The sequence below is a fragment of the Callospermophilus lateralis genome, chromosome X (assembly GCF_048772815.1).
Source record: "Callospermophilus lateralis isolate mCalLat2 chromosome X, mCalLat2.hap1, whole genome shotgun sequence".
In the NCBI taxonomy this organism is placed as follows: Eukaryota; Metazoa; Chordata; class Mammalia; order Rodentia; family Sciuridae; genus Callospermophilus; species Callospermophilus lateralis.
The window spans coordinates 56,165,114-56,189,194 of NC_135325.1; the positions used below are offsets into that span (position 1 = coordinate 56,165,114).

Consider the following 24,081-nt stretch of genomic DNA (forward strand, 5'->3'; position numbering starts at 1 on the left):
GGAGATCAAAGACCAGAGAGCCCCACTGGCTCCAGGGAAATTCAAGTCAATACCATAGCAGGGGGAGGAATTGCTTCACTCACCCTCGAATCTCCAAACTCAGGCAGGGGGAAGGGGGAATCCCACGTGACTTGGGCAGAAATAGGAAAGGAAGGGAAATGTGCGGTGGGACTAGGAGTTCAAGTCAGAGATATAGATAAGGAAGGGAAGTGAGCAGACACAGACACTGGCAGCCACCAGGAGTTCAAGTCTCCTTGGCAGTTGGAGGCTGGAAGAAAGGATAGAAGTGGCTCTGACTGTGATGGGGATCTTGCTGGGTCTGCTGCTCCTGGGTCACCTAACGGTGGTCACCTATGGTAAGGCAGCAAGTGGGGGCCTGGTGCCACCATGGGCCCAGGCAAACGACTGGGGGGTTGGTGTTGAATGTTTACTGAAGAAAGCCTATTTCTGCTGGGACAGGTGAGTGTTCTCAGCTAATGCTGCAAATTTCCCAATTTTGGGCAAAGGAAGGGAGACAGTAGAAACCTGGTGAAAAAGCCAGAAGCCAAGTTTTGGTACAATTTGATAAGGATTCCCTCTTGGAAAACATCTGCATGATTTTCTAATGCTTGTATATCTAGACATCCATCAAAAGACTCCCAATATGGCCCAAATCCCCCATCTGCTCTCTTTCACCTGTAATTCATCAATTAGACCTAATCTCTATGCTTCTAGGCTTTGCTCTTTGTTTGCTATGCAGCCTCTGAAGAAGGAATGATGTCTAAGAAGTAGGTGAGACCTTTGAAGTAGGCTATATGACTATTCATTGTTGGAAACAAGTGCTCATCATTGTCTGTTGACATACTTCTATTGCCTGGGAGTTTATTACTTCTCCAGATCATCTTGTCTATCCAGGAGCCACTCCAAATGTTACTTGTGTGGAACTAAATCTGCCTCCCTGTGGCTTCCCTCCAAAAGCCCCTTCTGGAAATCACATAAAACATGTATGCTTCCTTTTCCCTGTGAAATCTCTTTAAAGGTCTTAAGAAATATACTATGTCCTCTTAACTCTTTTTTTTCTCCAAGTTATACAGCCCTAGCTTCTTCACCTAGTCTTTATAGGACTTGGTTTCTTACTACCTCTTAGGCTAACTAACTTCCCTGTAAGACATGGCCCAGTTTGTCTGGACTTTTGCAAAAGAAGCTGAACTATCCCATAGTGGCATTCTTTCTGTGGATCTTTCTCTGAGCTCCTTTACAACCTGAAAAGTGAGATGAATTTTCAGGAAACTAAGCCTGGGTAATAGCTAAGAGAGATTCAAGATAGGGTAAAGGGGTTCTTGCTGAACCCCTGCTTGTTTCATCTCCCTAGAGGGAGAGGCTAGATGTGTGTTGTGTTAGTTTGATGTCATATGTGCAGTCAGAAACCCAGCTTTCTTTAACTAACTTAGATTAGGTTACCATGTCTTGGGACTCTGGGACTCATCAACCTCTAAAATGTAAAAGTTTTAAAAGACCCTGAATTAAGTCAGCTCTGAGGGAAAAGAATTTTCCCTAGGCCATAGATCATTAGTGATAAAGTTAGTGCTCCTGCTCCTGAGTTCTTTCTATAACTAAAATATTTTTATTCTGAAGTAAATTTTAGAGTATACCTCTCTGCCTCCTCTTAATTTGCTGCTTTGAGCTAAGATTTATTGAGGTAGGGTGGCAACATGGAGAAACGTTGTATGAATGTCAAATTTAAATCGTGTGTGTGTGTGTGTGTGTGTGTGTGTGTGTGTGTGTAAATTCTTGGGAGAGGGAAGCAAAGAGAGAGAGAGAGAGAGAGAGAGAGAGAGAGAGAGAGAGAGTAAGCATGTGAGCATTCCTATGTGTCTTGTTTTTTCCCTAGTCTGTAAACATCTCCAGCTCTGGCAGCAAGCCTTCCATATGTGTATAAGTTCTTACACTAGAGCTGTGGTTCAGGATACACCACATAGCCAATAAAGCACACCCCCCTCCTTGGGCCTCAGTGACCCTAGCCCATCTGTACAGTGAAAAGATTGACTTGGTTGGTCTCAAAAGGGGCTGTCAGCTGGATAGTTCTGTGGGATTGTGACTTCAATGCTATAAAACCTCTAGGGGCCTTAATTAACTTTCAGTCTCTTCCTCCAGGCTAAGACACATGTTGAAACAATCATAATAAAATGTTTTCACATTTTATAAACATTTTAAACACTTCATAAACACTTTAAACATTTTATAAACATCTGTTATCGAAGCTAATCCACTATCCAGAAGGTAGCTCAGGAAAGGGAGACAGGCCAGGCACAGGAGGTGTTGGGACACACAGGAATGGGAAATCTCACTCTCTGTGATGATGGGAGGAAGAGGATTCTGAAAGGGACCCAAAATGTGCCTGAGAAAGGGGCCTACACCCAACAAATCAAACCTTTCCTTTCTTCAGGACCACTGCACTCTGCTTTTCCAAGTCCAGTGTCCCCGCTTTCTTAAGATAAAATCTCCTTCAAAAAATGTGTCCAGCCCTGGTCTTTCTCCTGAAGGAAACAAACATTTAAAGGAAATACAATTTCCCTGAGAGAGGAGAACAGGCTCTGTGATTATGGGAAAGGTTTTTTAGAAAACAGCTAACACATGGGGGCATTTTTTTCAGGCAGTCGGAGGGATTCTATCTAGCAGTAGGATAACATCCTTGAAAGCATGTTAGGTAAATCCAGGTAAGGTATCATTGCTTTCAGTTGTGGTGGTGCTTTAATAAGTTAAGAAAGCAAGCAAGAAATGTACCATGTGAAAGCCTATATTCTAGGCCTCCAATCCAATCTGTATCTTGCTATCTATGTGAAATTGCACCTCTCTCTCTCTCTCTCTCTCTCTCTCTCTCTCTCTCTCTCTCTCCCCCCCCATGCCCATAGGTACCCTTGAAGAAATGTGATTAAATGATTTCTAAAATTCCAGAAGTCTCCAAATTTCATCCTGCCTGATACCTCAATCCCTTTTGTACCAAGTAGCTCACCATTTGGTGGTTTTAAGGTATCCATTAGGGGCAGAACATTTCACCAGGAGGTGGAACTTTCCTGAAATGGATTTTTCCTATTCAATATTCCAGGAATGTTAGAAGTATTGCTTAATTTGGCCAACATTTCACATTGGTTGCCAAGCCAGTCCTATTATTGGAGGCACATGCTACTGTGTTCTGTCTGGCTGCCTTAAAACCCACAGATGGCCTCATACTGGTCCATAACTCAGTGGAGCCTATCAGACTGGGGAGAGTGGCTCCTTACCTTGTCATGTGATAACTTCTCTTTCAGGACCCTATTAAAGATGCCAGTGATCTAATCAAATGAATTTGTTTATGTAGGGGAAGACATTGTTGAGAACTGTTATGGGGCAAATAAAATCAAAGCAAATATGATAAATTTCACTTGGGGCACAGGAGAAGACTGTATTCATCCAGCACCTACTAAACGTGAGCTATGATAGGTGCTTTCACGTGTATGAGCTCATATAATTGTAACAATAACCTTCCATGTAATATATGTTATGATATTCATTTTATTGATAATTGCCTAAAGTTCAGACAGATTTAGTCATTTATCCAAGGTCACACAGAGAAATGGTAAGACAGACCTTGTATTTAGATGTTGTCTACCTTATGCAGTCTTTCTATCTTCCTGATCTCACTAGGTTCTCCTGCTAGGTGTTTTTCTAGGATCTCTGGGCACCATATAGACAGTTGGAAGGTGTAACTCAATGTTATTGTGGTTATCTTCACTCTGGACAAAAGGGAACATGGAGAATAGTAGAATGTCCTCTTTCTTGTGATGCTGTCTATATACTATCCACTCACTATGCTACTAATGAAAGCAGGAGGAAGTAAAGGACAGAAGAACACAGAGGAGAAGAAACAAGAAAAGAAGGAACAGAAGTAAGGTGCAGCAGTGAATGGAAAGAGGAAAGAAGGAAGGAGGGAGAGTGGAAGAAAAAGTTAAATGCAGGGGGAAATAACTGTGCCATTTTGGAAAGTGTAATTACCAGCTGTCCCTCACCCCCATTCTGGCATGGAGGATTCAAGCCTGACCTACTTTCAGAAGTTAATTTCAACATTGTAAGATTGGGACTGGGTGGCTGTGTTCTTGACAAACCAGAGTGGGCTATGTGAGTATCTCTAACAAATTCTCAGCGAGAAATGCAAGCCAGGCATTGCATCTCCCTTAAGGTCAGAGGGAATACATGTATATGCATAGACAAAGGCATTTTCAGCAACTCCAGATATCCTCACAGAAGAATTCTGCACTGCTGCTTAGGAGGGAAGTGTGAGAATGCTTTTCAATGGGAAAAAGAGAGAGAGAGAAAGAGAGAGAGAGAGATAGATATTGGGGAGGGTTAAAGGAAGATTAATGGGTAAGAGTTCATTAAACCAAGAAGCTCAAATGTTTTTTGCATGTGGCTAAAAATATGTGTGGGAAAGTGTGTCCAAGGTGATTATAAGCTGTATCTTTATGCACATGGAAGCATGAACCATCAATAGCACAGTGAAATTCACCACCTGGTGAAAGTTCACCACCAGCTAGCACATGTATCTATTTAATTTCTGTTCCCATTACTGTCTTTTAGCACTTGAGCAGGGTAGAAAGAAACCTTAAAGAATAATTCTGTCCAAGACCCAAAGTTTAGAACTTCCTCAGATAGCTTAATTCATCCATAGAAATCTCTGATTTTAAAGTTCATTGCTAGGGCAAACTAAAATCTGTCCCTTTTGTATTTTCATCTGTAAGGGTCAGTTCTGCACCCTGCCATGTCTGAAACTCTCCAGGGAGTTAGTGGTGGATCTAGCAACATGGAATTAATATTTGTTTATTCTTTTCTACTCAAGGCCTTTATCTTGGCCAAAATATTCTATTCTTCTAAGAGTCCCTGGTGGGGGCACAGGCCAAAGGCTTAACTTTAGTATTCCCATTGATAGAAACCCTGGTGCTTGACAGTAAAATTTTAGAAGCTGGAAATCATACCCCCACCCTATCCAAAAGGTGTAATATTCTGTCTGCTTGACTAGAACCTGGGTATCCTGGGCTAAATAAAAGAATATTGTTTAATAATAGCTCACACTCAGAAACCACATGTCCTAGGAGATATATAAAAATATTGTCTAAATATAACCCCTTTCTGCTGGCCTCAGTTGAATAGAACACAAAATCCTCAAAATGTGAGCTTATGGATGGAAAATTCTAATGGGAAGACAATGCCTATTTCAATGTCCCCATCCTTTTCCCTCTGGTTTCCCTCCTTAGTCCACTATGGAACATTACCCCTTTGTTCCTACCACCATTCCTAGCACAGTCAGTGCCAGGATTTTACTCAGACCCTTTTTCTCTCCAGACCAAGTATGGACAAATCTTTGCCCCCTCAGGATGGAATTTTCCAATGAATCTTGATTATAACTAAGAGAAACCAAAAAGGAAATAAACAAAGAAAAAAAAGAGAATTCAAGAAAAAAAATAAGTCAGACTTACAAAGTACAGGTTTCAAACTTAACAATAACTGATGATTTTGTTAAACAGGAATGCACACCCAGGCCTGTTCCATATACTAATTCCACCCTCAGAATTCCCTGTAGCTTACTTTCTTCCTCCTATCCAGAGAAGAACTCAGGGTTGGGACCCCAATCAGTGAGCCTTTCTTCTGAGGAAGCAAGGGGGCCTTTCCTTGCCAAGACCTGAAACCCCCACATTTCTCCAGGCACATATTTACACAAAATGAAATAGTCCAGACCCAACTGCTCATTTTTGCTCCAACATCTCTTGGAAAATGTTACAAGAAAAAAATTGTTTTCATGGATATGCAGACTATCAGAGTTGGTAGAATCCATAGAGATCATTCTATCCAAACTCTCCACATTATAGATGAAGAAAATTAGTCCTTTATGGTGAGAGTTACTTACTCAGGGTCAGATACTAAGGGTCACTAGCAAAGCAGTGACATGAAAAGGACTTGAAACTCTTAAAAGCTAACAACAATATTAAGGATTTTCTTCTGAAGACTGATTCTGATTGATAGGGAAGCTGGCAGAGAACAAAAAGGCACAGGAAACAAAAAAAGTGTGATGGAAGGAAACTTAAGGAATGTTTCTTAGAAACACCTTGAGGCTTACTACTGCCATCATAGCTCCCAGGTGGTTACATCATCTATGTTGTTTGTTTCCTTCCTCTGTTCCCTTTCTTCAGGCCATCCCATACTGGAAGGACCAGAGAGTGTGATAGGGCCATGGAAAGGGGATGTGAATATTCCCTGTACCTATGGTCCCCTGAAAGGCTACACTCAAGTCTTGGTGAAGTGGCTGGTACAACGTGGCTCAAACCCAGTCACCATCTTTCTACGTGACTCCTCTGGAGACCATATTCAGCAGGCCAAGTACCGGCGCCGCCTGAATGTGAGCTATGAGGTTCCAGGGGATGTGTCCCTCCAACTGAATACCCTAGAGATGGATGACAGAGGCCACTACATTTGTGAAGTCACCTGGAACACCCCTGATGGCACCCAAGTGGTACGAGAGAAGATCATTGAGTTCCGTGTCCAGAAACGTGAGTTTCTGTGTTACTGTGTGAGTAGGAAAGTATTGATCAGCAAAGATCCAATAGAGTATTATATTCACAGAAACCTCTGAGAAATTGAAAGACCCTGGTTTATCTGTACATAGGTTCTATTAAGTCATATGTGCTAATGAGAGAAAAGTGACAGGCACAGGATCCTCAGGGTCATCAATTCCATGGTAGAATTTATGAAAATATTGGAAGGACTCCTGACTTTCAAATCTCTACCTCTTCAAGTGTCCCAGAAATTCTAGCATCCATAAGTTGGTTGCTCTCCTTAAGCAAATCTCCAAATCCTATAAGATATATTCATTTTTGTGAATGAATAAAAACTCATAAAAATGAATATATCTTATAGGATTTGGAGACTAGATAGATGCAAGCCCAGAAGTTTTCGAGAAAAGGAAGCAAGGGTCAGCCAACGTAAATTTTCCTGGCTTGACAGTTTTGTAAAAATCTGACCCTAGTAATCTAAAACTATAGATAATCCCAAAACTACTTGAGCTCAAAAATAAAAATAACATTATTTTCTTAAGTCAGTTGAATTTAAACTGCAGATAATTCTACAGATAGTATATATTTAATCTTCCAAAGGAAAATATTTTTATCTTCATTTCTCTTTTTCTTTCTTCTTTTCTAAGCCAGGAGCCCCCGTTAGTTCCATTTGAAGTTATACCCATGTCCTTGTGACCAGCAAGGATAATTTAGCCTTGTGTCCCCATATCCATAAGATTTCCTAGAGCTTCCTTTCTTGTCTTTCCTTTGCAGTTCCTGTCTCCAAGCCTACGGTGACAACTGGCAGCGGTTACGGTTTCACGGTGCCTCAGGGAATGAGGATTAGCCTTCAATGCCAGGCTTGGGGTTCTCCCCCCATCAGTTATATTTGGTACAAGGAACAGACTAATAACCTGGAACCCATCCGAGTAGCAAACTTGAGTACCTTACTCTTCAAGCCTGCGGTGGTGGCTAACTCAGGCTCCTACTTTTGTACTGCTAAGGGCCGGGTAGGCTCTGAGCAGCACAGTGACATTGTGAAGTTTGTGGTTAAAGGTGAGCAGCCCTCTCTCCTGGTGAGAATCTTAACAGACAACCTTGAACCAAAGATACCTCTGGATTATTCCTTATGCCAGAGGACAGTTGGGGGAGTGGGGTTTTGGATAGGCAATGGCTGTATAATTACACACACACACATACACACACACACACACACACACACACACACACATTTGGTACTGGAGACATTAGAGCTAGAGATAATGCCTGTCATTTAAGATAAGAAAGGAAAACTGACATTTACCAGGTACATCATATTTGTCTAAGTTCAAGAACTCAATACACATTTTCTCAATGAGTCCTCAAAAGTATCCCATGAGGTACCTATCGTTACTCTCATTACTCTCATTCTCTCTCTCTCTCTCTCTCTCTCTCTCTCTCTCTCTCTCTCTCGGTTCTAGGGATCAAACCCAAGGTCTCAAGCATGTTAGGCAAGCACTCCACCAAATAGCTATACCCCAGCCCTGTTGATTAATTGACTACAGTACTGGGAATCCAGGGGTATTCACCACTAAGCTACATTCCCAGCCCTCATTACTCTTACTTTACTTAAGAAGAAACTGAGAGCCAAAAAAAGGGAATCTACTTGCTCCTGAGCATATAGCAAGGAAGTGCAAATCTGGATTTGTGCTCAGATTTCATGATCTTTCCACTATGTCTGATTGTTTCCCATGGTTGCATCTATATCAGATCCTGGGCACCCATTGGCTATATATATATATGATCATATTAAATATATTTTTAGCTTTATATGGACACAATACCATTATTTTATTTTTTTATTGTTATGTGGTGCTGAGGATCAAACCAGGGCCATGGTAAGCAAATGATCTACCATTAAGCTACAACCTCAGCCCCTTTGGCTGTATTTTTGTTGTTGTTGTTCTGTTTTTTTAATTGTGGTTTTGTTGGAATTCTTTATTGTTGCTTTGTTTGTTTGTCTTCCTTCCTTTCTTCCTTCCTTTTTTCCTTCCTTTTCAGTACTGTGGATTGAACCTAGGGGTACTTTGTCAATGAGCTACATTCCCAAGTCATTTTTATTTTATCTTGAGAGAGAGTCTTCCTGATTGCCAAGGCCTCCTCAAACTTGCAATCCTTCTGCCTCAAACTCCCAAGTCGCTAGAATTACAGACATGCATCACCATACCCAGCTTACTTTATGTTTCTTTTTGCATTATGAGATAAAGCCCAGATTTGTATGTATTTTCTTTTAATTTTACCCCTTCTTCCTAAAGCCAAATGCAAAGCCAAATGCAACCTCTGTTTGAGGTTTTCATGAAGATGGACTCTAGTTAATCAAGATTTGGCTATTCCTTATAGCACTGTCATATATAGATTATGCATATAAAGACTACAGACTTAAGCTGGGTGTTGTGGCCACACCTGTAATCCCAGTGACTCGGGAGTTTGAGGCAGGAGGATCATAAATTCAAGAAAGCCTCCGCAATTTAGCAAGATACTGTTTCAAGATAAAATAAAAACTGCTGGGATGTAGCTCTTTGGCAAAGCACTCCTGGGTTCAATCCCCAGTAATGCAAAAAAAAAAAAAAAACATTAAAAAAGACTACAGGCTGGAGTTAAATGAAGAGCTGAAAAAATACATGTTAAATGAATTTTTTTTGTTTGGCTTCCAACAAACCTTGAAAGGGTAAGACAACAAGGCTTTCATGCCCCAAAATGTATTTGGAACTAGGGGTTTTCAGAAAATCACCCTCAAAGCCACTGAAAATTATTGAACTTTGAGGATAGCTCTGTATAAGGAGAATGAGTGAATTCTCCATCACCACTGAAGTTGTGAAACTGATGTTGTTTATTTTTAATATTTTTTTAGTTGTCAGTAGACTTTGTTTATTTGTATGTGGTCCTGCGAATCGAACCCAGTGCCTCACACGTGGTAGGCAAGCGCTCCACCACTGAGCCACAACCCCAGCCCACTGATGTTGTTTTGAGACTCCTGTGTTTTCCTGGAGGGATTTCCCCCAACCAAAGTTGAATTGTAGTGAGAATATCTGTGCTGATATAATCCTGGTCTCTTGGTTTTGTGGGGAACAAGATTGGTCTCATTCTGAGAACAATCCATAGATAGTGACTCAGTTCTCTGAAAAACGACAGTCTGGTCAAGGAAAGAGGGTAGGTAGGTTATGACCATAAAGTCCAGTTTTGTGAACTTCACAAAGAGACAAATTAAATATTCTTGGCTTGGGCTAGGACTGTGGCTCAGTGGTAGCACACTTGCCTTGCATGTGTGAGGCACTGGGTTCGATTCTCAGCACCACATATAAATAAATAAATTAAAGATATATCAAAAACTAAGAGAAAATTTTTTTAAAAAAAAAATTATTGCCTTTCTGTGATCTGTTAGTTCCTAGACCATCTGGGCAAGAACTTGCTCACTGCCAACCACCCTGTTTATACCTTATCACAGTCAAAGCTTTTCCTAACAATGCTGTTCGGCAGTGCTTGCCATTGCCCCCTATTGACAGATAAGGAAATTGAGGGTCTGAGAAGTTCCTCTCAGCTTTCCACACTTCCTTGCCTTCTGAGCTAAGCTACTCTCACAGATCTCCCAACATTTCACACTTCCACCTCACTCTCTGTGTTAATCCACAGTTCTGGAATGGCCCTGTAGGTTCATGCCTTTGCTCTTAGACTGCTGAGCTCAGCTGATAAAACAAAGCACAGATATGTATTGACCATACTTGAGTTATATGCTGTGTAACATCCATTGCCTTCACCGATACTGTTTGTCAATTCATGTGCTGTCTTCTTTCTTATAACATAAATTCTGAACATTTCTACCTTATTTCAGTTCTCCAGTCCTGCTTCAAGAAAATGAGGCCACCTTATTCTCCTTATTCTTCTTGGAGAATATCTACATCCTCTTCACTTGTGAATTCTATCACCTACCCGCTCCTCTCTGCCTTGACATTTCCCTACTCATTTTCTTTTGGATCAGAGATATGATTTGCCCTCCTCCATATTGTAGCTGTTGTAAATAGTACCACAATAAACATGGACATGCAAGTCTTTTTATGTTGATCACACTTCTTTTGGACATATACCCAGAAATGGGAAGACTGGATCATATGGTAGAGCCATTTTCAGTTTTTGAGGGACCTCCATACTGTTCTTAGTAATGGCTGTACTAGTTGACATTCCCACCAATAGTGTATGAAAGTTCCTTTTTCTCCACACTCTTGCAAACAATTTGTTTTCTGATAATGGCCATTCTAACTGGGTAAGATAGAATCTCATTGTAGTTTTGATTAGCATTTTCTTTATTGTGAAGGTACTTGCATTTCTCATATATTTGTTGGCCATTTGTATTTCTTTTTTTGGGGGGGGTACCAGTGATTAATCTCAGGGGCACTCGACCACTGAGCCACATCCTTAGCCCTATTTTGTATTTTATTTTAAGACTGAGTCTCACTGAGTTGCTTGACACCTCACTTTTGCTGAGGCTGGCTTTGAACTCGTGATCCTGCCTCAGCCTCCCAAGTGGGTAGGATTACAGGAGTGCACCATGGCACGTGGCTTGTATTTCTTTTTGAGGAATGTTTGTTCAGATCATTTGCCTATTTTTAATTGGGTTATTTAGATTTTTGTTATTTTTTGAGTCCTTAATATATTCTGGGTATTAACCCTGTATCAAATTAATACTTGGAAAATATTTTCTGTAGATTGTGTCTTCACTCTGTCAAATATTTTTCCTTTGTTATGCAGAAGCTTTTTAGTTTGATGTATTCCCATTTATCATTTTTTCTTTTGATTCCTGTGCTTTTGTGCTCCTATCCAGAAAACCATGGTTCACATGGATGTCTTGAAGTTTTTCCTCTAGGTTTGTTTCTAGTCATTTCAGAGTTTCAGGTCTTACATTTAGGTGTTTGACCCAATTTTTTAGTTGATTTTTGTACAGGGTGAGAGATGTGGGTCTGGTTTTAGACTTTCACAAATGGATATCCAGTTTTCCCAGCACCATTATTGAAGGGGCTGTCCTTTCTCCAGTTGGTTGTAGATGTATGGGTTTGGTACTGAGATGTCTATTATGTTCCATTGGACTGTGTTTCTATTTTTGTGCTGGTCCCATGCTTTTTTGATTACTGTAGCTTAGAGTATGAGTTAAAGTTAGACATTGATTGCATATATATACCACATTTTCTTTGTCTTTTGTGCTTTCTTTGTCTTTGGCACCTTGCTTTTTCTGAGGCTGGCTTTGAACTTGTGATCCTGTCTCAGCCTCCCAGCCTATTTTGTATTTTATTTAGAGACAGGGTCTCACTGAGTTGCTTAACACCTCACTTTTGCTGAGGCTGGCTTTGAACTCAACAATCCTCCTGTCTCAGCCTCCGGAATCCCTGGGATTATGGGTGTATGCTAACTCTTCTATTTTTATGTTGATTTATGTTTTGTATGTCATACATGAGGCTATTGCCTAATCTCAGTATATGAAGATTTTTGCCCATGTTCCCTTATAAGTTTTTTATACTTTTAGCCCTCATGTTTAGACCTTTGATCCACTTTGAGTTAATTTTGGTGTATAGAGTGAGGTAGAGGCCCACTTTCTTTCTTTTAAATGTTCCTGTCCACTTGTCCCACACCTGTAAGCTAAAGAGACCATATTTTCCCATTAATGGTCTTTGTAGCCTTGTTGAAAATCATTGACTAATGTTACATGGATTTATTTTCAGACTCTGTTGTCTAAATTTCTTTCTAAGTATTGTACTATTTATACATTTGAATGGACAAAGAAAATGTGATATGGATACACAATATAATAATTTTCAACCATGAAAAAGCATGAAATCCTGTCATATGCAACATGTGTGAACCTAAAGTTTTGTATTATTTTCATTCTAGTGTACTAGAATAGATTTCTTACTGTAAATTATGGATTGCTCATTGTTCATGTATAGAAATACAACTGATTATTGCACATTGATCTTTTATTCTGCAAATGCACTAAATTTATTTGTTGTCTTTAATCATGGTTTTGTGGATTTTAAAGCATTTTCCATGTATTCTTATCTGAGAACACAGATAGTTTATTTCTTCCTTCCCACTCTAGAAAACATTTTTTTCTCGAGGGATCAAACCCAGGGTCTCAAGCATTTTAGGCAAGTGCTCTACCATTGAGATGGCCCTAAATAACTTTTTTTAAAATTGTATAATGTCCCTGGTTGTGTCTCCAATTCACAATTGTGAATAAACATGGCATGAATGGACACACTTGTCATGTTCCTAAACTTACAGAAAAATCATTCAGTTTATTTTTCTTTCTTTTTTCTTTTTGATACTGTGATTGAACCCAGGGGCATGTAACACACCACTGAGCCACGTCCCCAACCCTTTTTATTTTGATTTTGAGACAGGGTCTCACTAAGGTGTTTAGGGCCTTGCTAAGTTACTGAGATTGGCTTTGAACTTTCAATCCTCAGTATCCTGAGTGACTGGGATTATAGGAATGTGCCATGGCATCCAGCTGAAAAGGTAATTAAAAAATTATTTTGTGCCTGTGGGCGGCAGGGGAGTAGAAGTTCAGTGTATTAGACAAAGGGGAATAAAGGGAATGGAGCAGGAATAGGAATAGAAAGACAGTAGCATGAATTGGACATAGCTTTCCTATGTTCATATATGAATACACCACAAGTGAAATTGCACATAATGTACAAGAATAGGAATGGGATCCTAATTAGAATAAGTTAATGTATGTATAATACATTAAAATACACTCTACTGCTAAGTATATCTGAAAAGAACAAATAAAAATAAAAGGGAAAAATGAAAAGCAAGAAGAAAACAATTGTGATTGGGACTGGGCTGGGGATGTAGCTCAGTGACAGAGCACTTGCCTAGCATGTGTGAGGCACTGGGTTCAATCCTTAGCACCGCATAAAAACAAAACAAAGAAAGATATGCTGTTCATCTACAATTATAAAAAAATTAAAAATTGTGCTGGGGACTGAACTATACCACTGACTTATATCCTTATCACCATTAATTATGTGGCTTTTTGTAGATAACCTGTATCATAACAAGGAATTTCCCTTCATTCCTAATTTATCTCAAATGCTTTTTTTCTTGTGCCCGTTATTATTGTGCCCGTTGTCCCCTTTATTCTAGTAATACTCAGTTTTGTATATTGAGACAAGCTTGCAAGCATAAAATAAATTCTACATGGTCATGGTGTATAATACCTTTAATATACTACTGGATTTGATCTGCTACTACTTTTGAGGATTTCTATACATGTATTTGAATATTTGGGTCCTAGTGTTTTTTTTTTCTTTTGTTATATTTGTTTTTGTGTAAGAGTAACATCTACCTCATATAATGAGTTGAGACTGTATTACCTCACTAATTTAAAAAAAATGAAAAGTCAAGAAATGGCATTCATTTTAAAAACATTTGGTAAGATTCACTAGTGAAGCCACTTATGCCTGACATTTTCTTTGTGGGTAGTTTTTTGATTAGCAATCCAACATCTTCACTTGTTAGTTGTGTCATTTGAGGTTTTCTTCCTTCTTCAGAAATTAGTTTCTCTTATTAATTTCTAATTTACCATCATGATGGTTGGAGAACATGCTTCTTCTTATTTCATATTTACTGAGATGTCTTTTACATCATAATGTACCAGTCCACTCTGGATAATGTTCCATGTGTACTTAAGAATAATGTGTATTCTGCTATTATAGTATGGAATATTCTGTATACTTCTGTTAGGTCTAATTTGTTAATACTATTGTTCAAGTTTTAACTTCCTTGCTGATCTTCTGCTATTTGTTCTATCCATAATTGAAAGTGGGGCATTGAATACTCAAACTATTATTGTTGAATTACCTTTTTCTTCCTTCAATAGAATCAGGTTTTGCCTCATGAATTTTGAGGCTCTGTTAATAGAAGCATATGTTTACAATTGAATTATCTTTTTAAAAAATTTTAATTGTAGATGGACACAATACCTTTATTTTATTTATTTGTTTGTTTATTTGTCTTTTTTTTTGTGTGTGTGGTGTTGAGAATTGAACCTAGTGCCTCACACATGCAAAGTGAGTGCTCTACCACTGAGCCATAACCACAACCCTATGCAGTATCTTTTAAATCAGATAAAAACATATTTACAATCCATATTTACCTAGGTACTGGTTCTTTTGTATGTCTTTGGGTTGGTTTAATTTATACTATCTAATGTCCTTATATTTAAGTTTGAAGAATGCCATTAATATTTCTTATCAGCCATATCTCCAGCAATAAACTCTCCGTTATTGTTTATCTAAGAAATGTCTTAATTTCTGCTTCATTTTTGTTTCATATTTTATTTTTGTTTTGTTTTCATTGAGTTGGGGGTCTCACTATATTGCCCAGGTTGACTGTAAGCTCATGGGCTGAAGCAAAATTCCTGCCACAGCCTCTAGAATATTTGGGACTACAAGTGTCCAGCTTTCTCCTTAATTTTTAAAGAGTAATTTTACTGAACATAGAATTTTTGTTTCAGCACTTTGAATATATAATTCCTCTGTCTTCTGGCCTCCATTGTTTGTGATGAGAAATGAGCCATTAATCTTATTTGTAATCCCCTATTATTTTGATCTTACTGCTCTCAATAGTCTCTCTTTGACTTTTTATTATGATGTGCCTAGGTTATATGTTTTTTTATGAATCTTATTTGAAGTTCATTGAGCTTATTGGATTGATTATTCTTTTTCATCAAATTGAAATATGTCTGACATATTTCTTCAAATATTATCTCTGCCCTTATTCCCTTCCCTTTCTAGGACTCCCATTGCATATATGTTGATATACTATATGGTGTCCCACATGACTCTGAGGTTTTGTTCATTTTTAAATTCATTTTCCTCTCTATGCTACTAACTGGATAATTTAAATTTCCATATATTAAAGTTTCCTGATGCTTTATTCTGCTTGCTAAATTGGCTCTATTGAATTTTTCTCCCCTATAGTGAAGTTTTTCTTTTAATTATTGTGCTTTTCAACTCCAGGATTTCTATTGGTTCCTCTTTATAACATCAGTCCCTTTATTGATCTTCTGCATTAAGTTTGAATTGTTATCATTCTTTCTTTTAGTTATTTAGATTTTCCTTCAACTTTAGACATATTTGAATTGTTTTGTCACCTGGGTGCATTGGCACATGCTCGTATTCCCAGAAACTTCAGAGGCTGAGGCAGGAGGGTAATAAATTCAAGGCCATGGCCTTGGCTACTTAGCAAGACCCTCAGCAACTTAGTATAGACCTTGTTTCAAAATAAGAATAAAAAGGACTGGGAATGTAGTTCAGTGCTAAGGCACCACTGGGTTCAATACCTAGTACCAAAAAAATTTGTTTTATCTAATAATTTCAGTATCTGTGCTTCTTTAGGGATATTTCTATTGATTGATTTCTCTTCACATATTTATGTGATATATTTTCCAGTTTCTTTATGTCTCATACTTTTGTGGTTGAGAACTAGGTTTTAGAATAATAAATCATGGCAATATTAGAATCCGATTCTCTTTTTCCCTAGAGCTTGTTGGTGACAGTGCTTGTTGTGATATTATTTTGTTTTGCTTTTTTAGTGACTTTCTTCAATTAAACTCTGTATTCTTTGCCACCGATGGCCACCGAAATATATACTTAGTTAGCTTAACTTTCAGCTAATGATTAGCTATAAATTTTCTTAAGTGTGTGAAACCAATAAATCTCCTAATCTTTACCAAATAACTCTGATGCCTATGAAGCTATATCTTCAACACTCAGCCAGTTTACAACTGTGCCTTAATCTTTACTTTTTTGTTTATATAAAGCCTCAAGGCTAGCCAGAGGCGGGAGTTCATGGCCTATTTCCTGAGGGGACACACAGCCTTATCAATCTGTACAGCCTTCCAGACTCCTAGGAATGTGTCAAAGCTTTTCAAACTCTCTATGGATATCTAATTCTTCAGCTTTTCCTTTTAAGATTCTTAGTCTCTTGTTTCCCAAAACTGTTACCCATTGCCTCAGACTTCTTCATAACACATATTTTCCCATCCTTGGGAGAGGCTTTTAGCTTTGGGTGATCAATAAAATACACTTTTTGAGTCTGGTCTTTCAGGGAACCACCAGAGAGGTCAAATGATGATGAGTGTTGTGAATGAACTCTGTCTTACTCACTGAGGCACCTGGAATGAGTTTTTTTGTTTGTTTGGGTTCTGGGGATATTGAACCCAGGGATGCTTAACCACTGAGCAACATTCCCAGCCCTTTTTAATATTTTATTTTGAGACAGGGTCTTGCTTAGTTACTTAGGGCCTCGCTTTGAACTTACAATCCTCCTGCCTCAGCCTCCTGCGCCGCTGAGATTACAGGCATACACCACCATGCCCAGCTAAAGTTTTATTTTCTGTTTTGTTTTTGTTTTGGTGGTGCTGGGGATTAAACCCAGGACCTTCAGCATGGTAGATGAGCATCCTACTACTGAGCCAAATCTCCAGTCCCAATGAGTTTTAGTTTCTGACTACCTCCAAGCTGGGAAAGGGGTGATGGGACCACAGTAAGTGAAAATGCCACAAAACTTACCACTCTTACCAAAATGGCCATGTTTTTCTTTCTTAGATGCTTTCTGAGTTACTACAAATTTGGATAATTTCAAAATTTCAAGAAAAAAAATGATATGTCAAAAATTTCCAATTATCTTATTGTTTTGATGAAGAGGTGAATTTTGGAAGATAATTTGTCTACCATTTTCACTGATATCATCCAATGCCACCTTTGTGAGATTTCCAAAGTTCCTCTCAAGAGGACAAATCACAAAATTTCAGTTAAAAATTAACAAAAGATAGAATATATTTTTTTAAAAAAATTATTTATTTATTTTTTAAATACATGACAACAGTGGAATGCATTAAATCTTTATTACACATATATAGCCCAATTTTTTGTATCTCTGTATATAAAATATAAGATAGAATATATTTTCTTATCCAAGTTTACAGACCCTCTGAACTTTACTCCCAGACTCCTTCAAGGTCTATGAACTTTGATTTAAGAACCCTGCCCTAGACTGATATGTGAAGGATAAACACAACACAGGACTTATCAGGATCATGAGGGAAGTATTGAGAGGTTCAAGTATAGACCCAACTGGCCTTGATTACTTCCTAATTTTCCTAGGGCATTCAGCTATTTACTTAAAGGGTATCAGGCCCTTGATTGAGCTCCCTTTTCCTTTCAGACTCCTCCAAACCACTCAAGACCAAGACTGAGGCACCTACAACCATTCAAATTCCCATGGAAGGTAAGTTTTAGTAGAGTTCTATGGGAGTAGGAGAGTTCCAAAATGGTATCTTGGAAATCAACACAGAAACCCCAATGCCATTGAATGAGGAACAAGAGGCTATTAGGTTATTCAATGAGAGCATAATAGAAAACAATTGGAACCAAAAGAAAGATAACAAGGAGTTAAGGATGGTGAAGAAGTAGAATCATGAATGTATAATTTTTTTTGTGAAGACTTCTGAAGCAAAAGAGAATACTGTGATTTGTGTTTTGCTCCTAGTTTGACTTACTCTGTGTATATTACATCCCCTATATGTACCTTCTTTCAACTGACCACCCCTAAGAGTAAGAACCAAAGATGCCTTACCAATAGTACTAGTGGTACTAGTGGTTTATGGCCAGCCACTCTTGAAAACCTAGTAAAAATTCCCCTAGACTAACTTCAACATTTTCAGAGGTCTCTTACCTCACAGCTACTAGCTGCAAGAGAGGCCCCCTGACTCTGATTCCCTATTGTCATAGAGACATCTATAGTGAACCCATCCTGGAACTGGACCACTGAAGTGAGTGACTATTTGGGGGACACAATTGCTGGGCCAGGTAAGAGCAATGTCAAGACTTCTATCCTTCCTTCTTGATGCTAAGCTTTGTTTCCAAGACTTTCTACTATATAACTGTCCTGTGGCATTTAACTCTACAAACCATTAAATATCCTGTAGATGAGTAGGGTAGTTTTCATAGAGAGGAAGAGATATGTGCAGGGATGAGCAAAGTCAAACTGAGGTAAAAGGGGAAGTGACAAATGTATTCTTAGCTAGTTTCTTATTTCCATAGAATAAACTTCCCAAACACTCTGAACAAAAATAGGAATAGGACCACAACCTCAGGCAGCCTTCCTAGGGAAATGGACATTGGGTCAGGTAAGGATAATAGCAGTACCCCGTATCCGGTTATTTGAGCTATCAACCAGACCTTTCCCCGACAGCTTGCGCTAATTTTTTCCTCTAACGTCTCAAGGATTCCCAGGTCAGGGTCTCAGAGTTTGAAATCCCAAAGAGAAGATTTTTGTTGCACCTTTAACTGATAGTCAGCTGGTATGCACTGATATGACTGTGCTTACTTTTAAAATAATGAATTGCTTTCACACCACTTGATAATTAGAAGCTTCCCTTAAACCATGAACTCCCCATTATAACTTGGACTACCATATCCCACCCTCTTGAACTCTCTAGACCACCTCATGGTCCTGCAACAAAATTGTCAATTCCTGGTATACCAAGGGACCTCTAAGACTCCTGATCTATATCAGTTAGCTATTTTAATTAGTTGGTGTGAAATAGTTTGATGACACTCACTCCTAGTCTTATCCTTTAGCTCTGTATCATTGAGGATAGACTTCTGAATGTCTTTTCTACCTCACCCTGTTTGCAGAGATCCCTAACTGTCTCTGAGCATAATACATAGTTGATTTGTGTGCTACCTTTGTATTGCTAATTTTGGCTCAAAGGTTTCCATACTTCCATGGTTCTTCCACAGAAACATCAATTGGGAGAAGGGAAATTAGAATATGCCTCTTTGTTTGGGATGATGAGAAGTTAACTCTGGGAGAATTACAAGTTCTCAGATATTGGATCCATACTCTACATCATCTATCAAGGTTTTTATTGCTTGATTCTCATCAAGGAGGTGTATTTCTTTGATCTGCACCAGCTTATAGCTTGGGCACTCTCACTCCTAACCAGAACCTTGAAAAACCACATATAACAGATTTCTAGGACAGAATATCATGGAATCTAGGAAAAAGAAAGCCAGTAACAGCAACAAATCTCAAAGGAAGGAATTCCTTGCCATACCCCTTTCTATCTCTTGATATAGTCCCTAGATTAAGAATATTATAGCCAAAAGTGCATTAGACATCATCCAAATATTTCACTTAACTTATGGGGAAACTAAGGTCTAGTGACAGTCAAGGATTTGACCAAGGTCACTGTTTTCATTTTTTATTGCTGCTGTAAAACGTATCCCAAACCTACTATCTTAAAACAATATAAATGTATTATCTTACAATTCTAGAGATAAGAAGTCTGACACTGTTATTAGTGAGTTATAATCAAGGACTCAGTAGGATTGCATTTCTTCTGAAAACTTTGGGAAATAATTTATTTCCTTATCCATTCCACCTTATGGAAGCTGCCCACATGGCTCATCTCTCCCTTTCTCCTTTTCAAAACTATCAGTGTAGCATCCTCAACTCTTCCTCTGACTCTGACATCTTATGTTTCCTCCCTCCACTTTTAAATGATCCTTATGATTACATTGAGCCCACCCAGAGAATCAAGGATAATGTCCCCTTCTTAACACCAGCTATTTATCAACCTTAATTCTTTCTGTAACCTTAATTCCTCTCTGTAATATAAACTAATATACCCACAGGTTCTAGGAGTTCAGATATAAACATCTTCAGAGAACCATTATTCTACCTTACCACTGCAAGTATGTAACAGAACCAGGACTAGAAGCTTAGTACAGTGGATTCTTTCAGCATATTGGATATGTACCCCAGGTGGCACAGGGGATATATGTTTTGAGAAAGAAGGAAGAAGAGAATTTAGAAAAGAGTATTATGAGGGAAAGAACATTTGTGACTAGAAGTAACTAATCAGAATCTCATTAAGGTAGAATTTTGATGAAGCTAGGAAGTCCAGGTACTACTTTTTGTTTCCTTCTAAGAGAAGATAAACACTTCTTTCCTTGGTCCCATGGTAAGTATGGGAGTCTGGCTCAAATGCCCAGGCTAATCAGCCATCAACCAGTGGGTCTGGAAGAATTTGTTTATACCTGGTGTATAAGACCTTTCCCAAATCTTTCTCGTGGCACTGGAGTTTTGTCTCCTTGACTAACTAAGAAAGTAAAGAGAAGAAGGAAAGTGGAAAAGGAAAAAAAATCCTGGTTTAATCTAGGCTCATCCTTACAGTTTTTTTGCCTTATTTTTCAACCTTATATCACTTGGTCTTGTCTTGCATCCTAGGAAGGGGTCTTCCTATCTTTGCCATCATCCTCATCATCTCCTTGTGCTCTGTGGTAGTTATCACCATGGTTTATATCATGCTTTGCCGGAAGACATCCCAACAAGGTGAGTGACTTGATTTTTGGGTGGTTTTTACTTATTCTTTCTTTCTGGTAATATATTTAACCTCTGTGTCAGACATTGTGTGGGGCATTCAGTGAACCCCCAACCTACTATTGGAGTGAGGGTAGAGGTGCAGATAGACATATGTTCATGCAAACAATAGCATAAGAATTAAGGAAATTAATGCAGAAATATTTGGCATCTCCTTGTAATATGTCACCTCATAAGGATGCAAAGGAATTTCCCTCAAGTTGCTTATAATTTATATAGGAAATTCAAGGTTGAAACATTAAATTTACCAATAACAAAACATAGAAATAAAAATTATGGACTCAAAACCTGGAAAAGACAATACTACAATGATCTTGAGAAGAAGAGAGTCATTTAGGGCTCAAGTAATTAGCAAGGTCTTTCAGATAGCAAAACTTGGACCAGTCCTTGGAGAATGCAAATAGCATGTAAGGAGTTCAAATGTAAAACTCAAAAAGAAAACTGAGTGTGAGGTCATCAATAAAGAGAATTGGAACAATAGGGAAACAAGGAAAAATAAAAGTTCAAAGTCTAATTAAAGAAGGCTTTGAATGCCAGTCTAAATGATTTGGACTTTCTTTACTAAAAGCTTTTTAGAAGTACTAAAAGTCATCTAAGTTTTTGAGCAGAGAAGTGGCATGAGAAAGTACAGTTGTCAGAGTCATTTCACAACAATGGGCCAGCTGAGAAGGACAAAGAGAATTACAATATTTGTTTATAAGAAAAACCTAGGTAGAACTTAATGCCTGCTGTATTATGGACCTGACCCAATAGTCATTAGCATTAGTTTCTCTCTTTCTCTGCATTATCCTGTACTTACAAACAGCCTTCTTTCTATCCTGCATCTCTTTAAACAAAAAGAAGGGAGACCTGAATATCTCATTCTCTGGATCTCAAGTATACTGGTCTTGGCCAGTAAGCATGGCTGTGACCCATGAGGATAAACATGGGAGTGGAGATACCTCAAATCCCAAGAGCCACTACCCAAGGAGCACTAAAAGGAAAGTATTCATCATAGTCTTGATGAGGCTGGGCATAAATAGTAACCACATTAGCCTGTTTCCTTCTCAAAATGTTGCATGGCTCTTCAGTGCTAAAGGGATGGAAGTCAAAATGTAAAATTATATTCAAGACCCTCTGTGATATGCCTCTAGCCTGTCTTTTCAACATGCACCATTCCCTTTTACCTATCCTCATGACCAGGCAGTGAAGTCAAACAAATAGGCCGTATTCTTCACACCTTTATGCTTTTTCCCCTTCTTTGTTTGCCTTCCCAGAATGCCTGTTTTCTACCTCTCTATAAGGGAGACATCCTCAATGTATCAATTCAATTTAAAATATAGTTACTGACACCTACTGTGTGCCAGATTCTGGGAGTATAAAATAAAAAAAGACACAACCCCTATGGTGCTGAGTGCCCATGCCAAAGGGGAAATAGGACATGGAAATGTTAAGGCTTTACTGAAAGGCAGAAGGCTCTAGTCTTACCCTGTTTGTTTACTTATTTGTTGTTTTTGAATGCATGCATTTCCAGTTGTTCCCCTGAAAATTGTAAGCACATAGAGGTAGTATCAAGAGATATCCATCTTTGTACCAAGTTAAGCCTTTGACCCTGTGTGGAATATAGGGAAATTTCCCTCCACAGACACTAGGGGGCAATGGTTACCTATTCTAGGGCCGTTCTAGGGTATGGGATGGGGGTGAGTGCACTTGGGAGTGGCTTGGGTCATAGTCCCTGACATCAAACTAATCCAGCCCCTTCTTCCTGGGCTGTGGCCCAGAAGTCAAGTTTCCCACAAAGACTCTGAGATTCTTGGGTGGAGAGCCTGTCGAGTTCCAATGATCTTCCCCCACCCACACCAAGCAACAACTCCAGTCCAATATCCTGAGTCAGAGATGCCAAATAGGACAGTGATCAAGCATGCTTCCCCTTCCTTTATCTGACAAATCTGCATCCTTGTGCTTCAATGTATCTCCCCAATACCTCCCACTCTTGGAAATCTGAAACATAGAAATCCCCTTCTGTTCCCTTCCCTCATTTTTTTACTGGTATCCAGAGTCCATGCTTGACTCTTGTTCCTTGTCCATAGAAATTTCTGACCTGATTCCTCCTTCTTTTCTAGAGCATGTCTATGAAGTGAGCAGGTAAGATAGCATCTCCTTTTCTATCCTATAACCTCTTCCCTGTCCTCAGTTCTGTTGGTCATTGACAGGCAATATGGAGGAAGGTGGGATGTGTGCCAAAGATAGAGCTAGTCTTAACACCAATGTCCTTCAGTGACAGGACACATCTTTATATCCTCTCTGAGGCACCTTCTGAGGTTCTGCCCTAGCTCACTGAAAGCACAAGATGATTTAGACCTACCAGCCTTCTGCCCCTAGAATTCTTAGGTGGCAAGAGCCTCAGAGTCAGTTGGTAAGAACTTAGGCAGATGGGTGAGAAACCAGGGTGTAAGCTCCAAGTCACTTCTCATGGAAGGTGGACTCTTGGACTTTAGGATGCCTTCCAGTGAGGCCAGTGACTCTGGAGAAACCATGAGAGTGGCCATCTACACCAGGGGCTGTTCCAGTGATGAGCCAGCTCCCCAGGCTCTGGACAACAACTACTCTGACGATCCCTGCCTGGGCCAGGAGTACCAGATCATCGCCCAGATCAATGGTGACTATGCCCGCCTGCTGCACACAGTTCCCCTGGATTATGAGATTCTGGACACTGAGGTTAAGAGTGTCTGCTAACAATCCCCTACTAGGTCAAATTCTGTTGACATAATTAACTATTCAGTATTCAGTCCCTGCCTTCTGCATGCCCCCCTTTTCTACTACCTCTCTTCCTGGGTAGTCCAAAGTGTCTTTCCTGCCTATGTTGTGGCTCCTGAGAGTGACTGGTTTGCCTAAGAATTAGCCATATGCATCTCAAGAACTCTAGCTGTTGAGTTTGGCCCTGAGCCCTTCTAGTATCTCTGCCTGGGTTTTCCATTGCTCTTCTCCAAACACCAGTGAAACGCCAGCACTAGGACTTGGTCATCATGTCTCCAGATACCACCAGAAGACC

The 24,081-nt window shown here is 39.1% G+C and overlaps 1 protein-coding gene across 2 annotated transcripts; it reads left to right on the forward strand.

Annotated features, from left to right (window-relative positions):
- Positions 1-301: 301 nt before the first annotated feature.
- On the forward strand, positions 302-23,765 carry Vsig4 (V-set and immunoglobulin domain containing 4). 2 transcript variants are annotated; one of them, XM_077107380.1, is made up of 8 exons: positions 302-356; positions 6,201-6,557; positions 7,335-7,616; positions 17,826-17,888; positions 18,392-18,469; positions 20,898-21,002; positions 23,153-23,174; positions 23,528-23,765. In XM_077107380.1, exons 1-8 carry the CDS (start codon positions 302-304, stop codon positions 23,763-23,765), a joined length of 1,200 nt encoding a protein of 399 aa, XP_076963495.1. The 2 variants fall into 2 exon arrangements, with proteins under 2 accessions (XP_076963495.1, XP_076963496.1); XM_077107381.1 differs by lacking the exon at positions 7,335-7,616.
- The last annotated feature ends 316 nt before the right edge of the window (positions 23,766-24,081 follow it).

Coding starts and splice junctions, on each gene's coding strand:
- Vsig4 (XM_077107380.1), top strand. CDS start 302: ATGGGGATCTTGCTGGGTCTGCTGCTCCTGGGTCACCTAACGGTGGTC. Junction 6,558..7,334: donor TGAGTTCCGTGTCCAGAAAC/GTGAGTTTCTGT, acceptor TTTCCTTTGCAG/TTCCTGTCTCCAAGCCTACG. Junction 23,175..23,527: donor CATGTCTATGAAGTGAGCAG/GTAAGATAGCAT, acceptor CTTGGACTTTAG/GATGCCTTCCAGTGAGGCCA.